The 16,068-nt window shown below is 51.3% G+C and overlaps 1 protein-coding gene and 1 long non-coding RNA gene across 4 annotated transcripts in view; one reads left to right on the plus strand and one right to left on the minus strand.

Moving 5' to 3' along the window:
• Chadl (chondroadherin-like) overlaps positions 1 to 9,416 on the minus strand; it is a 12,369-nt gene extending 2,953 nt beyond the window's left edge. Inside the window, exons 1-6 of one of the 3 annotated variants that reach the window (XM_087555275.1) lie at positions 9,276 to 9,416; positions 7,835 to 7,994; positions 5,557 to 7,248; positions 4,983 to 5,149; positions 3,658 to 3,856; positions 2,915 to 3,294 (exon numbers count right to left, since the gene is read on the minus strand). In XM_087555275.1, the coding sequence (XP_087411401.1) occupies positions 3,670 to 3,856; positions 4,983 to 5,149; positions 5,557 to 7,248; positions 7,835 to 7,994; positions 9,276 to 9,283 (2,214 nt within the window). In that variant the 5' untranslated portion in view covers positions 9,284 to 9,416 and the 3' untranslated portion in view covers positions 2,915 to 3,294; positions 3,658 to 3,669. Of the gene's footprint in view, positions 1 to 2,914; positions 3,295 to 3,657; positions 3,857 to 4,982; positions 5,150 to 5,556; positions 7,249 to 7,834; positions 7,995 to 9,275 lie in introns of those variants that run through there. The other 2 variants (XM_087555276.1, NM_001432133.1) reach the window with 2 other exon arrangements.
• A 1,835-nt stretch (positions 9,417 to 11,251) lies between these two features.
• LOC148004893 (uncharacterized) lies at positions 11,252 to 14,057 on the plus strand. The gene is made up of 2 exons (XR_015625793.1): positions 11,252 to 11,893; positions 12,020 to 14,057. It is a non-coding gene; the product is annotated as an uncharacterized LOC148004893 (long non-coding RNA).
• Positions 14,058 to 16,068: the final 2,011 nt, after the last annotated feature.

Below are 16,068 nucleotides of genomic sequence, written 5' to 3' on the forward strand. Positions count from 1 at the left end.
CGCTTCCTGAATGCTGGGATTACAGATGTGTGCTACCACAGCTCTGGGAAACAAGTTCCTTGCAGAGTATATTCTGACATGGCCACTTCAGTGTCAAGTGTGAAGACAGCTGCCACACAGAGGGTAAAGCAGACTGCCCTCTGTCTCCATAACAACCATAGCTGTATTGTCATTGGTGGTTCTCGCAGCTCACCTGTCACTAGTTCCAACCCTGGCACAAAGTTGGAGTAGTAGTGTTAGTGATAACTAACAGAACTGATGCACAGAACTGATGTTGCTGATGTTAACAGGTCAGACTTGTGGTCTTACTAGGTAGCTCAGGCTGGCCCTCAACCCAACCTTGCTTCAGTTACAAAAGTTGTGGGACAAGGTCTTGTGAGTTGGTGGGTTCTGAGAATCAAGCCTGCCGCTCTAGCCCCTCTTGGAAGTGTGGATTTTTTTGCCTCCGCATGCCCATGGGTGGGAACTGAAGGTCTTGGAGTCTTAGCACTTGAGTTGCCGGCTAGCATCATTCTAAAATACCTTCCACACACCCCACTTCCTCCACTGAAGGCCTGCAGTGACCATTAGAGCAATTCTCAATCCTTCAGGAGCCCACTCCTTGTTTCTCAAACTTCTGCAGACCCAGTCTCAACGGACCTTCCATAACAAGCTAGGCTACACATTGGGGATATTTAAAAAAAAAAAAAAAAAAAAGATTTATTTATATGAGTGTTCTTGCTGTCTTCAGAAATACCAAAAGAGGGCATCAGATCCCATCACAGATGGTTGTGAGCCACCATGTGGTTCCTGGGAATTGAACTCAGGACCTCTGAAGAGCAGTCAGAGAAGCACCTCTCCAGCCTGCTAATTCATTTCGGATCTTGGCTTCATTCACAGATGTGAACAAAGGAAGGCTGAGGATAAAATGGTTGCTTAAATGTGCAGGATAAGTGGCAGCAATGGGGCAAGCCTGGGTTGATCTACAAATCACCGTTCCTGGACCACACTGAGTTTGGTGGGCTTCATGCAGAGTGCAAGAGCACTGCAGGTGTGGCCTGGCCTTCCTCCAGACCCTGGAGTGCCATCCTCCGTCAGCCCCAGGGGCGTGTGGGTGGTGACCTGAACTCAGCACGAGCTCTGAAGATCCCACCTCCAGTCAGCATGCACTTGGAAGGGGTGCAGTGGGTGTGGGCTGGCAGTGCATTTAGTGGGTAAAGGCACTTGGCACAAAGGACCTGAGTTTGATCCTGGAACCCTCATAGGAGGTGGAGAAAGTCACTCCCTTGGATCTCCCGCACACCATGACACATGCACCTGCACACATACAAATGTAAAGATTATATGTAAATACCAAGGGTGATGGCCATGGCTGGAGAGATGGCTCAGTGGGTAAAAGCACTGGCTGCTCTTCCAAAGGATCCAGGTTCAAATCCCAGCATCCACATGGTAGTTCATAGCTGTCTGTAATTCCAGTTCCAGGGCATTTGAAACCCTCACACACACATAGAGGCAGAACACCAAAGTAAATACAAGTTTAAAAGGGAGGAGGGGGCCCTCTTGGGCTATTTGTGGAGATATTCTCAGGTAGCACAGGGTGACCTTGAATTTATCCTACCTCCCAAGTACAAGATTACAACAGTTCCTCACCATCTCTGTCCCTCCATTTCTAGTGCTGGCACATGGACTGTAACTTGTCTAGAACAGGTCTGGAGGAAGGGTCATGCCCCTGAGTATCAATTCTGTAATTCAAGAAGGGCTTCTCTGTGTAGCCCTGACTGTCGTGGAACTCACTCTGTAGACAAGGCTGTTGGGGAACTCAGAAATCCGCCTGCCTCTGCCAGGAAGACTCGGAATAAAGGCATTCATTGCCACCACCACCTGGATTTGTACCCTGTAGCTTGAGATCTTGCTTTTCTTTGTGTGTGCACTTGCATGTGTGGTTATCAGGATAGCCATGGGTGCCAGCTCCTGCCTTCTACCTTCAGACGGTCTCTGCCCACCTCACCACCACCTGTCTCTCGTAGTCCTGCCTCTCCTGCCAGTGCTGGTGGAAGCCAAAGCTGTTAAGTGCCCTTGAGCTGGGATGACAAGCATTTGTGAGCCGCCCTACATGGGCGAAGGGAACCAAACTTGGGCTCTCTGCAAGAGCACGGAGACTCCGGGGTCTCTGTTGTTTGCAGTGAGCCCAGGCCGGCTGGCACATGAGCTTCTGGGAGTCTCCTGTCTCAGCCTCCCATCGCCCTGTAGAAGTGCTGGGTTATAGATGACCCTACTGTGTGTTTGGCTTTTATGGAGGCTCAGCCTCTCATGCTCATGTGGCAAGTGTACCCCAGACCCATAGTGAGGTATTCCTTCCCCACTCTAAACCTGCCTCCACAAGGAACAGTTTGTGGCTTAAACTGTGGTTCTCTAGAAGGCAACTGAACTCCCAGTAACTCAGAATCTGACCTCTTGGAATTAGGGCCTTCTATTAAGCTGATGTGATAAATTAAAAGGTCATTATATTTGAGCTGCCATCTTTATGAAGAGGGGTTGTACAGACTGATAAACGGAAGGAGGCCAGTATGAAGAGATGGAGGGTACCACACTGAAAGAGGCAGGTTAGAAATGTCACAGGTGGGCCGGAGAGATGGCTCAGTGGTTAAGAGCACTGACTGCTCTTCCAGAGAACATGAGTTCAATTCCCAGCACCCACATGGTGACTCACAACCATCTTAATGGGACCCGATACCCTCTTCTGGTGTGTCTGAAGACAGCTACAGTGTGCTTATATACAATAAAAAAACATTAGAAGGGGTTGGGGATTTAGCTCAGTGGTAGAGCGCTTGCCTAGCAAGTGCAAGGCCCTGGGTTCGGTCCCCAGCTCTGAAAAAAAAAAAAGAAAAAAGAAAAAGAAAAAACATTAGAAAAAAAGAAATGTCACAGGCCACCATTGGCCAGAAGCAGCAAGATAGGATCTTTTTATTCCAGGCTTCAGTTGAAAATCAACACTTTGATTTCCAACCTCAAACCTCCAGGACAGTCAGGCACATTGTTGTTGTACCCAGTTCGTGGTCCAGTCCCATGCAACCTCAGGAAACTAATATAAACACCATTTGATTGCCTCAAGTCTGCAAACACAGTTCGGGGAGGGGCCCGGCCTTCTCCCGCCTTCCCAGCACCTTTCTCTCTGCCCATCTTCTCCACGATATGGTGGAGGTGGACTCCGCACTTGGTCTTAATGTCTGCATCATCAGGGCCTCCTGCATCTTGGGGCTCACCCTGCAGCAGCCTGCTCAGCCTTCCTGGATACATCAAGGCACATTGCTACAACTGAGAGTTGAGGTCAGGCCCTGAGTATCACATCAAGGGATATAGCAACCTGTGACTGACAGGTGGTTGGGAGGCAGAGTCAGCACACCTGAACTTCACCTCCAACCCACAGGAGCCAGGTCTATGAGGTGGGGATGGAAGAGGGTGGGGCCCACACAGATCCAGGACAATCAGAAATGGATGAGTAAGTTGTGGCATCCAAAGGCATAAAGTCACTTCCTTAAAGTGTGAGGAGAAGGGACATGACTGCATCAAGCAAGGTGACTATGGGTCGTTGCCCAGCTCAGGAATCACAAGTCAGGACCAAGAAAAGCCGGGGCTCCCAGCAACTTTGGGACCCAGACCTCCTGCCCAAGGGCTAACCTCGTCTGTTCCTCAATGCCATCCGTGGATGGGAGTTCTCCTGGCACTGACCCCGGAGGTTGGTGTCCTCTTGGCCTTCCTGGCAATCCAGCCTGGGCAGGCTTCAAAGACAGAAGCTGCAGCCTTCACCTTCTGGCCACGGACACTGGGAGGGGTGGCACAGGTGGCGCCCACCCGCAGGTTCAGCCCCGTGAGCCATCTGAGGAGAAGGAGAGAGAGGTGGAGGATACGGGTAAGAGTCCCTGAGGAGTATGAGGAGGGTCAAGAACTTGAGGCGGTGTACAAGAGGAACAGCCTCTACTGAGTTCCCGTGGGGTTGGCCCACCTCCAAGTCACTTCAAGCTTCAGATCCCTTCTGTATAAAAAGGAGAGGAAAGTGGTGGCTGTGCTCACTATGTCCCAGGCACTGTATCATCACCGTATGTCTGCTAACACTGACTCTCTGGCAGCTACAACAGTGTGGACTGGACTGGATGAGGGCATCCCTTCCAGGGAGGCTATGGACTCATCTGGTAAAGCCTGAGAGCCTAGAGTTTAGGTTTGCTTGACCACAGAGTATTGTTCTATTAGAACAACAAAAACGGGGTCTCGTGCAGCTCAGGTCAACCTCAACTTCTGATCTATTGTTTACCTCCTGAGTGCTGTTTCAGATGTGTGCCGTCATACCTGTATTTATGAAGCACTAGAAACGGAACCCAGAGCTTTGTGCCTACATACTAGGCACTCTACAGGCTGAGCTCACCCCCAGCCTTTGCTACTGTGTTTTGAGGCAGGGCCTCATATCGTCCAGGCTGACTTCATCCTCCTGAGTCTGACCTCTACTTCCCACCTGCCAGGATTAGAGGCATAGCCATCGTGCTCAGATTCTCATTGCATTTTTATGTAACTGCCAAATGTGCCTGTTGTGTTTCTTGGGTCCCAGCACCCCAAACAAGGACAACCTCATCCTGATTTATGCAGGAATCAAACCTTAGTTTTGTGGCACCTGTGCCAGGCATGTCTATGGGACGTTATATCTTGATTAATAATGGATATGGGAGGGTCCAGTTCATTATAGGCCAACCCAGGTAGATGGTCCTGGATGGGGTGGGGAAGCAGTGCTCCTCCCTCATGTCTGTCCAGAGGGGCAGTTCCTGCCTGGAGCCCCTCTCCTTGCTTTCCTTGCTGAACTATATATAACCCGGAAGCTAAACACCATCCCAAGTCTAGTGGTGCCCAGCCACAGTCCCTCCGGGGAGATAGCTGGACTTGACTGCCAGCAGCTGGTACACCTCTGGTGGGAGGCCTGACGGGGGCACGCGGGGGGCGGGGAGGTGTGCGCGTACCTGTGCAGCGGGAGCAGCTGGCAGTCACAGTGGAAGGGGTTACCGCTGAGGTCGATGAGCTCCAGCCCGCTGAGCCACATCGGGGCAGGCAGGGACTGAAGTTGGTTCTGCTGCAGGTACAAGCCCTGGAGCCCTTTCCCCAGGCCTGAGAAGGCCCTGGGAGAAATCTGCAAGGAAGTGCCAAGTCCTGTTGTGAAACCTGCCAGGTGGGCTGTGTCAGGTCTGCGGGGAGCTCCATCCTCCTCCCAGCAGAGAGATGGAAGGCCCAGGGTGGTCTACGTTGGAGGGGCAGTGCTGAGGTTAGAACCCAGGTTGACCTTATTCCAAGTCACACAATGCCCACGTTCTTTCAGTTAGCCCCGAACCCCACCCTTACAATGGCCAAGACTCGTAGGGACTCTCAACTAGTTAAAGGCTCGGACTCAAGTTCTTCCGTGCCTCTAGCTGCACCTGAACTCCTTGAGGGCTGAGGGGAACGTTTGGCTTAGTGTTCTCGTGCCTGCCTAAAATGCTTGCCGAAGGAATGCACTTCTATGAACTTGTGCTTCCTACCTGCGCAACAGCCAGCACCCACCTGCTCCAGGTCACTGCTATTCAGGAAGAGCTGTTGCAGCGACCGCCCCACAGGCTGAAAGGCCCCATCGTGCAGAGCCCTGAATGGGTTCCTGGAGAGCTGCAGCTCCTTGAGTGCAGGCAGCCCCTCCAAGGCTCCAGTAGGCACCTGTCGCAGCTGGTTCCTGTCAAGGTGCAGCTTCTCCAGCTCCCGAGCTGGCCCTAGCGCCCCAGGTGAAACCTGGGTGATGTGATTCCCACTCAGGTAAAGGCCGCGCAAAGCCCGCGCTCCTGCCAGATCCCCAGGTGCCAGGCGGTCCACCGCGTTGTCCTGAAGGTGGAGAGAGAAGAGCCTGGGTAGGGCACGCAGAGCAGCCCCGGGGATCCTCAGGAAGCGGTTGTGCTCCAGGTACAGGTAGCCTAAGTTGGGGGCCCCTTCGAGGGCTGCAGCGCTCAGGCCCGAGAGCTGGTTGTTGGAGAGGTAGAGATAGACCAGGCCGTCCAGGCCCGCCAAAGCGCCCGGCTCCAGCTCCGCGATGCCGCAGTGCTGCAGGTGCAACGACACCAAGTGGCGCAGGCCCGGGAAGGCCGCGCGGGGCACCGAGGGGAAATGGTTGCGCCTCAGGTCCAGGAGCTGGGTGTCGTTGGGGAAGCCGCGGGGCACCGCCTGCAGGCCGCGGCCGTCGCAAGCGCTGTGCCGGGTCTCCCCGACGCACACGCAGGCGGGAGGGCAGGGCGTGGCCCACCGGGCCTCTTCGTGCAGGGAGCGAGGAGGGGAGCGGGGACCGGCCGGCCGGTCCTCATCCTCGTCCTCCGCCGCGTCTCCCGGGCAGCGCAGGTCTGAAGGCCGCAGCGTATCCAGGGTCTCGCCTCGCAGGCGCCGCGGTCCCCGGCACGCGCCGTCCGAGCGCACTCGAGCGCGCACCAGCCACTCGAGCAGGGGCCGCGCGTGGCAGGCGCACCACAGTGGGTTGCCCTGCAACCGCAGCCGGCGTAGCTGGCCCGGGACTTGCAGCGGGGGCAGGGTGGTCAGCTGGTTCCCGCGGAGGTCAAGGGTGTGCAGGCGCGGGCAGTGGGCGAAGGCCCGGGGGCCCAGGGCCTGCAGGGACCCGTGATCCAGGGCGAGCTCCCGCAGGCCGGGCAGCGCCAGGCCATCCTCCTCTCCGGTGTAGGTGAGCGGGTTGTGGCCCAGCTCCAGGCGCGCCAGGCTACGGGCCTGGGACAGGGCGGCCCCCGGCAGGGCCTGCAGCTCATTGTGGTGCAGGCTGAGCCGGCGCAGCACGGGCAGGCCTGCCAGAGCCTCGGGGGCCAGTACACTGAGCGCGTTGTGAGACAGTTGCAGCCAGCGAGTGCGCATCAGCCCCTGGAAGGCCATAGCGGGCAGATAGACCAAGGCGTTGTGGGCCAAATTGAGAGTGGCCAAGGAGCCCAGGGCGCCGAAGGTCCCCGGCCGCAGCTCCTCCAACATGTTCCTCTCCAGCTCCAAGCGCCTCAGTGAGCCCAGCCCGTCCAGTGCCTCCTGGGGCAGCGAGCTCAGGCGGTTGGAAGCCAGGTTGAGGAAGAGCAGGCGGCCCAGGCCACGGAAGGCACCCTCGGCCACCTGCTCCACCTGACAGTGCTGCAGGTCCAGATGTGTGAGGTACGGCAGGTCCTGGAAGGCAGCTGGAGGGATGACCTTCAACATATTACCCTGGAGGTCCAGCCTCTGGGTCAGCTGTAGACAGGAGCCACACAGACACGCGAGCATTAGCCTCTCTCTCTTTAGCCACCAAGCAGCCCTTACTGTGATCTTTTCCTTTTTGTCCTTGCTTTTCTTGGCTTACTTTCTGATTAATTCATAACACCACAGGGCAAAAAGAGTATCTTATCCAGGCACACCCCCAGTTCACCCCAGGACCCGTCACGAATATATTATTTATTATTTATAGGTCACCTAGGTATTTCAGTCACACAAAAAGGATTTTAAATAAATTACACTGTTACTGGCTTGTTTAGGTTTTTGTTGTTACTGCTGATAGTGTTTGTTTGTTTTAAACGTGGTTGTGGCTAGCCTGGAACTCACTCTGTAGACCAAGCTGGTCTTGTACTCAGAGATCTGCCTGCCTCTGCCTCCTGAGTCCTGGGGTTAAAGGTGTGTGTCGTTGGATTTTTGCCTTTACCAGTTATTTGTCTTCCTATTTAGAGCTCAAAGAGCAGGATCCAGCCAGACAGTGGTAGAGTCATTGGTGTAGCCCCAGCTCTGCCACCCTTCCCTTCTTGCTACACTGCCAACCCATGCTGGGGTTTCCCCCTCTCCTGACCTCAGGGATGGTGTCTGGCACCTCGGTGAGGTTCTGGTGCTGGCAGGTAACATGCCGTCTGGAGTTGTCGCAGACACAGGTTTGTGGGCATCGCTGGGCAGCTACGTTCCAAGCCGGACTCAGGAACATCATAAGCAGCAGCAGGGTGAAGCTCTGGGGCCTCGGAGAGGAGAGTGAGAGCTGCTGTCCATGGGGCATCAATGCTAGTGGGTACTGAACCCCTGGTACAGGACAGCCAACTCCTGCCTCACAGCTCCAGGTCTCCGTTCTCTGAGCACAGGAAAGTGCTGTGACCTGGTTTTCTTCCCTCACCTCGGAGGGGGGGGGCGCGGGGGGGAGGCAGAAGCTTCTGTAATCAGCCCTGGTTTATTGGGGGTGTGGTTGGGGGGGCTAAGATGTAGAAAGTTCAGAGTCTCGACTCTGCCCAGTGGCTCTGGACTTCAGTTTGGCAGCAGGAGGGAAGGCCCAGACCTAGCCCAGGTTTTAGGGTGAACTGGGAGGGCCAGATGTTGAAGAGCCTGAGAGACCCTGTCATGGTAAGCAGGCAGCCCAGGCCTGTGTCCTCTTGTTACCTGAGTCCACACAGCTGACTGGCCTGCGTGTGACAGGGGACCTGAGGGCCCAGGTTATGTACTGCAGAGCAGATAGCTCTCACATGTCCATTTATTGATGCACCCACCCACACATCCATCCCTCTGCCTCATAATGGCAGCCACTTGCTTGTTTCTTAGGGATGGTTTTTGCCACCATGGCTCTTCTGGCCTCCCCAGTGCTCCACCTGACAGCCAAAGGGAATTTTCCAGACTACAGATAGGATCCTAGTACTCCCCACAGAAAGCTCCCGAGTGTCTAGCTGTCCCCATTAGTGAAAAGTCCCAACTCCTGATGCCTCAAGAAGAAAGTAGAGATTCTCCATCACACACCTCGAGTGGCACTGCCCACGGTACAGGCCCAGCAGCAGTGAATCCTCTCAGCTCCTCCTCTTCTATGCTTGGGTCCCAGGTAAACTCTGAGCTGCCTTCCCTGACGTGGGGCTGAAACACCACCCCATGGACCTCCCCATAGTCTCTCCCAGGATTGCTAATGTCTGGCTTTGTCTCTCTTTAGTACCAGAATTTACCCCATTCTTAGTGCTGGCGGCCTTCTCTAGACTCTGGCTTGAGGGTCAGGGTAGGAAGGGGGCGGTTAGGCTGATACCTGAAGAGAGAAAGGTTCAGGGCAAAGAGGGCTGCCACGGATCCCTGAAGGCTACAAAGGGCAACACCACAGGAACAGCTACATCTGGAGCTGTTTTAGGGGCTACCTCTGAGGTACCTCAGGTACAGGAAGGTCCGGTGGCTCTGCAGCCAGCCTCTTGGACGCATGAGCAGATGTAAGTAGTCATCTCTAGCCATCTAGTTCATCTATGGCTCCCTTGCACCCCCAGGGCCCCAAAACTTACCTCTCCATGCTGACTGGAACTGCCAGCCCCGTCTGGAGGCCCCACACAAGGGAAAGACCAGGGACAGTCCTTGCCTGGTCACCAGCAGTACCCACCCCCCTTTGCCCATGGGCTCAGCAGCCAGGACAGAGCTGAATGGGCAGCATTGTGAGCATCCGGGCAGAGCTGGGGCTTCCCCAGGCTGTGGCCAGGGGGTGGGAGCAGCGGCTGGAGTTACAGGCTGCCTGTGCGGCACAGGCTTAACAACGTGGCCCAGACCGAGTCCTTGGACCAGAGGGTGGGCGTGGGTGGCAATGGGGAGGGGGGGTGCCTGGAGGAGCTTTCGGGTGGGTCAGCATCACTGGACTCCTGCAGACTCTGGGACCCTCTGAAGGAGTATTCAGCAGCTGAAAGTTAAAACCTAGCTCACTAGGCTGCTGCAGGAGTTGAGGTAGGAACCTGCAAACCCAGGCACGCGGCTTCTTTAACTCCTTCCTTTCTGTGAACTTAAGCACTCACATACACTGAAGCTACCACACACAACGTATCTTGCAAGTATTTTCCATCTCACTTTAACGTATTCTTGAGGCTATCTGAATTGATGCCCAGAGCCATATCCATTTCCCAATGGATTATATGGTGTTTTCATTCTATAAACAGATCTGAGGCATAAACCAGATGGTGGTGTACACCTCAGGAGACTGGGACAGAAGGATTAAAAATGTACCAGCTTACCATCGTCTGAGATATTTTAAATAAATTTATTTATTTATTTATTTAAGATGTGGCCTACACGTGTGCAGGGCATTGTAGCATGGCTGGTACCCATAGAGGCCAGAAGAGGGAGCCAGAGCCCCCAAGGTGGGAGCACAGATCTCCATCAACCTCCATTGATTGTTGGGACCCAGGTCCTCTATAAGAGCAGCCAGCGTGCTCAACCAGTGAGCCACCTGTCTGGTCCTGTCTTAGATATTTTATTGCCCCTCCTTTTGTTTTTTGGTTCGTGGTGGAGTTAGAAATTCAAGGCCAGACTTAGGCTATCTAGCAAGTTAAAGGTGCATTTAAGCATGCATCTCTGGAGCACATACACATTTCAAAACTTCCAAGGCTGGACATGGTGGTGCACACCTTTAGTTCCAAGAAAAGCCTGAATCTCTGAATTCAAGGCCAGACACAGCTACACAGTGTGACACTGTCTAAAAAAAGAAAAACAAACCAATCCACAAACCCCCTGCATCAATAGGCTGCACAGCTGGATCCCAGCAAACACTCGTACATTTTCAGACGCACGTTTCTGGCCTGTGGTAGCTTTCATTTTTCAGTTTGCTTGGCCCTTTGAGAGGGGTATTATGTAACCCTGGCTGGATTCAAAGTTGCTATGCATCTGAAACTGATCTTGGACCCTGGCTGCGGCTTTAAAGTGCTGGGACAACAGGTGCGTGCCATCCAGTTTGGCCAGCTTATGCATAGCTGTTTTACTGTTTTTTAAAGTTTCTCTGTGTGGCCCTGGCTGTCCTGGAACTCACTCTGTAGACCAGACTACTGGCCTCAGACTCAGAGATCTGCCTAAGTCTGCCTCCCAAGTGGTGGGATTAAAGGCGTGCACCACCACTGCCCCCAGCTGGGTTGTTTTTGTTTGTTCTCCCAAGACAGTTTCTCTGTAGCCCTGACCGAAACTCACTCTATAGACCAGGCTGGCCTTGAACACAGAGATCCTCCTGCCTTTACTTACTGAGAGCTGGGATCAAAGTGTGCACCACCACTGTCCAGCTTCAGGCTTGTAGTTTTGATTTTTTTCCCCTTATGTTTACAGGTGTTTAGCCTGCATGTTTATGTGTGCCACACACATGCAATGCACATGGAGGCCAGAAGAGGGCAATGGATCCTCCAGAACTGGAATCTCAGATGGCTACAGACCATTTACATGTGTACTGGGAATCAAACCCAGGTCATCTAGAACAGCCTGGTTGTAGGTTTGTTTTGTTTTGTTTTTTTTTAAGATTTATTCATTTATTATATATGAGTACACTGTAGCTGTCTTCAGACACACCAGAAGAGGGCATTGGATCCCATTACAGATGGTTGTGAGCCACCATGTGGTTGCTGGGAATTGAACTCAGGACCTCTGGAAGAGCAGTCGGGTGCTCTTAACCGCTGAGCCATCTCTCCAGCCCCTGGTTGTAGTTTTTAGATTTTTAGTTTTTTTTTTTTTTTTTTTTTTTTTTGGTTCTTTTTTTCGGAGCTGGGGACCGAACCCAGGGCCTTGCGCTTCCTAGGTAAGCGCTCTACCACTGAGCTAAATCCCCAGCCCCAGATTTTTAGTTTTTTACATTTATTTGCACATGCAAGTGCGACAGCGAGTGTGAAGGTCAAAGGATAGCTTGCAGGAGTCTGTTCTCCTGTGTGGACTCTAGGATCTAACTCAGGCTTTCAGGCTTGGAAGAAAGTACTTCATCCATTGAGTCCTCTCACTGGCTCTGCTTGGATGTATTTTAAAGAATATCTCACATAGCCTGGGATAGCCTTAAATACACTGTAGCCAAGGATGACCCCAAACACAAAATCCTCTTCCTTTTACCCTATTTCAAGGGGGGAGGGGATGTAGAAAAAAAAAAAAACCTTATTTCTCCTGAAATTATGTGTGCTTTCTTTTTTTTTTTTTTTTTTTTTTTTTTTTTTTTGGTTCTTTTTTTTCGGAGCTGGGGACCGAACCCAGGGCCTTGCGCTTCCTAGGTAAGCGCTCTACCACTGAGCTAAATCCTCAGCCCCTTATGTGTGCTTTCTGGTCCAGTGAGTACCATTCTTTTTTTTTTTCTTCCCCAGATGGAATCTCTATTGCACCAGCTGCCTTCAAATTCCAGAACTCAAAGCCAGGCAGTGCTGGCACACACCTTTACAACAGTACTCAGGAGGCAGAGACAGTCAGGAGGATGTCTCAGTTCAAGGCCAGCCTGGTCTATAGAGTGAGTTCCAGGACACCCAGGGCTATATAGAGAAACTCTATTTCAAACAAAACAAAATTATGTGCATGGGGATTTGCATGAGTGTAGGTACCCAAGAAATTGAGAAGAGGGCATTGGATTTTCTGGAGCTAGAATTACGGGTAGCTTGAGAGATACCTGACGTGGGTGCTAGGAATGGAAATCCAGTCCTGTTAGAACAGTATGTAGCCCTGGCTGTTCTGGATTCGCTTTGAAGACCATGCTGGTCTAGAACGCCTAGAGATCTGCCTCCCAAAGTTTGGGGATTAAAGGTATGTACCATTTGTAAGTGGACATTTTTGTTTTGTAAAGTTTCGCCTTTTTCCCCAGATGAAATCTCACTCTGAATGCTGCAACCCAGGCTGTTCTCAAATTCAGAGCAATTTCTTTGCCTTGCCTCCCAACCACGTGGACCACCACACCCACATTTGGAGGATCAGTCTTTCTCCATTAGGGTGTGAGCGGTGGGCTTCCTATGGCTTTTACAAGGCATTCTCATTCTTCTCCTAGCTTGAGTGTATGAGACCATGTGCATTCACAAACCTTTGTAGGTCAGAAGTGTGTTAAACCCCCTGAAATTGGACTTAAAGGCTATTGTGGGTTCTGAGCCTAGGCCCTCTGCAAGAGCAGTATATATTCTTAGCTTCTGAGCCATCCTCTAGCCCCAAATCATGGTGTATTTATTAGTTTTTTTTAGCTCTAGTAGGCACTGCAGTTTCACAGCATTTTAGGAGAACCTAGAATGTTGAACACTTGTGGGTTGTTCCTTCAAAGGAAGGGATGCATAACCGGTTGTCCACCCAGAAAGTCAGCTAATAGCCTGATGCCCTCTGCACTCATCTGTGTGGCCAAGAACATGTGGGGTCCCCCTAGACCGATATGAGCTTGTTTTTCTGTCTCTAGAACCGATCTCCTGAAGGTGTCATGTGCACTTTACAAAGTATCTCCAGTCTGATCTTTAGACTACTTTGTTCCTCGAGATTTGTGTATGTTTTTTTAAAAAGATTTATTTATTATATGTAAGTACACTATAGCTGTCTTCAGACACACCAGAAGAGGGCATCGGATCCCATTAGATGGTCGAGAGCGGGTTGGGGATTTAGCTCAGTGGTAGAGCGCCTGGGTTCGGTCCCTAGCTCAGAAAAAAAGAAAAAAAAAAAGTTAAAAACAGATGGTTGTGAGCCACCATGTGGTTGCTGGGATTTGAACTCAGAACCTCTGGAAGAGCAGTCTGTGCTCTCAATCCCTGAGCCATCTCTCCAGCCCTTGTGTATGTTTTATTGTACATGATTGTTAGTTACCAGGAAAGTAATTACCAACTTGTGCTGTCCTTAAGTATGCCTAAGATAAACTAACCAGGTCAGCCTCGGAAGTGAATCAACAAGCGCTACAAACTGCCTTCTTGCCTCCTGTAGACTGTTACTCTGCTGACCCCCAAAATGAATGGCCCACAGAGATGCTGGACACTGAATCTGGGTCCTCTAAAAGGATAACCAGTGTTGCTGATAACCATTTAGCCATCTCTCCAGCCCAAATGTGTAGCCCTGGCTGTTCTAGAACTCTTTTTTTTTTTTTGGTTCTTTTTTTTTCGGAGCTGGGGACCGAACCCAGGGCCTTGCGCTTCCTAGGCAAGCGCTCTACCACTGAGCTAAATTCCCCCCCCCCCCCCCTTAGAACTCTTATCTGTAGACCAGGCTGCTCTGCACCTGGAGATCCACCTGCTTCTGTATCCTGAGTGCTGGGATTAAAGGTATGAGCTGGCACAGCTAGGCTCCCATATTAACATGCAGCCTATTACCCTGCAAATAAGAAAGTAGGTGGGCCTGTGTGCTATGTATCCATGAACGCTGATTCCCTCAGAGGCCAGATATTAGATCTTCCAGAACTACCATGTGTGGGTGCTGGGAACTGAGCTCAGGGCCTGTGCAAGAGCAACGCACACTCTTAACCATTGAGTGATCTTTCAGCTCGTTTTGGTTTTGAGGTAGCCCTGGCTGGCTGGGAGATCAACCGCGTAAGCCAGGCTGGCTTTGAACCTAAGTGATCTTCTGCCTTCTATGTGTGCTTTTGAGACAAAATGTCACCATGTAGCTTGGCCCCATTTTTTCTTCAGATTTGTGTGGTTTTTTTATTAAGTATATTTTACGTGCATGTGTATCTGTGCAACATGTGTGTGCCTGGTCCCTGCAAAGGTCAAAGGGATCCAGACCCCCTAGGACTAGAGTTGTGAACTGCTATGTGGGTGCCCAGAAGTGGACCAAATCCTTTGCAAGAACAGCAAATGCTTCTAATCACTGAGTCAACACTCCAGCCCTGGCTTTGACTTCCCAGTGTTTCTACTTCAGCTTCCTAGGTTTTGAACTGTCCTGCATCTCAGTGAAAAACCTTATCATACTGTATGATCTTTTCAGCTTTTATTTTTGTTTGAGTTTTTTGAGATAGGGCCTCATGTAGCCCAGGCTTGCCTTGAACTCAATATGCAACTGAAAGAACATTTTAAATTCTGATCCTTCTGCCTCCACTGAGTGCTAAAAAAACTATATGCCATACGGCAATGTCAGTTTATGCCCAAACTTCATGAATGTTAGGCAAAAACTCTTTTTTTTTTTTTTTTTTTTTCCGGAGCTGGGGACCAAACACAGGGCCTTGCGCTTGCTAGGTAAGCGCTCTACCACCGAGCTAAATCCCCAACCCCAGGCAAAAACTCTGAATGACATCTCTGTTCCCTTTTGGGCTTGTTTTTTCCCCAGACAGGGTTTTCCTATGTAGGCCTGTCCTGGAACTTGCTCTTTAGATCAGGCTGGCCCAAACCACCTGCCTTGGCATCACCGTTGCCTGGCTCATCTAATTAAAACGTTTATTGGGTATGTGTATAAAATAAGAGTGTGCATAACTACAGTTTATTTATGGAGATTAGAACACAACTTGCAGAGTTTCTCTCATAGGACATGGGCCCTCGGGGACTGAATTCTGGTTGTTGGGCTTAGAGCTAAGTGTCTTTACCTACACAGCCATCTCTCCAGCCCTTAATTTTATGTGTATACACGGTTACTGTGTTTTTCACACTTCACGGGGGGGGGGGGGGGGGTGCAAAGGCATCACAGCATAGGTAGAGGCCAGAAGACAACTTGGGGGATTTGGTTCTCTATTGTGAGTTCTCAAAATTAAATTCAAGCTTAGGCAAACACCTTTATCCGAAGAGCCTTCTTGCTAATTTTTTAAGAGATGTGTTTTAGATCTGGAGATACGGTGAGATGGAGGAGTACAGGACCTGGTTCACTTCCCAGAACCCACATGGAGTTCAGACGCCTGCAACCTCAAATTCTAGGGGACCTGATATCCTCATACACACATGCATACATGCAGGGAAAACCACCAATCCACATAAAAAATAAATTTTAGAAATTAAAAAAAAATTATTGTATGAGCATTTCACCAGCATGTGTATTACCCCAGAGGGCAGGAGATGGAACTCAGTATGGTACCATGTACTGCTGCTTAACAACACAAATGGCCGACTGCAGGTCAGTAAAGAATGTTAATGTTTATTGTAGGAGGGTGGTGGTGCATGCCTTTAACCCCAGCACTTGAAAGGCAGGGGGCAGATGAATGTCTGGATTAGAGGGCAGCCTGGTCTACAGAGTGCCAGTACAGCCAAGGTTATACAGAAAAACCTGTCCTGAGAAACAAAACTAGCTTTATGGCTGGAGAGATGGCTCAGTGGTCAAGAGCACTGACTGCTCTTCCAGAGGTCCTGAGTTCAAAGCCCACACGGTGGCTCACAACTCCAACACCCTCATACAAGCATACATGTAGCCAAGACACCAATGGCC

The sequence above is a fragment of the Rattus norvegicus genome, chromosome 7 (assembly GCF_021556685.1).
Source record: "Rattus norvegicus strain SHRSP/BbbUtx chromosome 7, alternate assembly SHRSP_T2T, whole genome shotgun sequence".
NCBI classification, from domain to species: domain Eukaryota; kingdom Metazoa; phylum Chordata; class Mammalia; order Rodentia; family Muridae; genus Rattus; species Rattus norvegicus.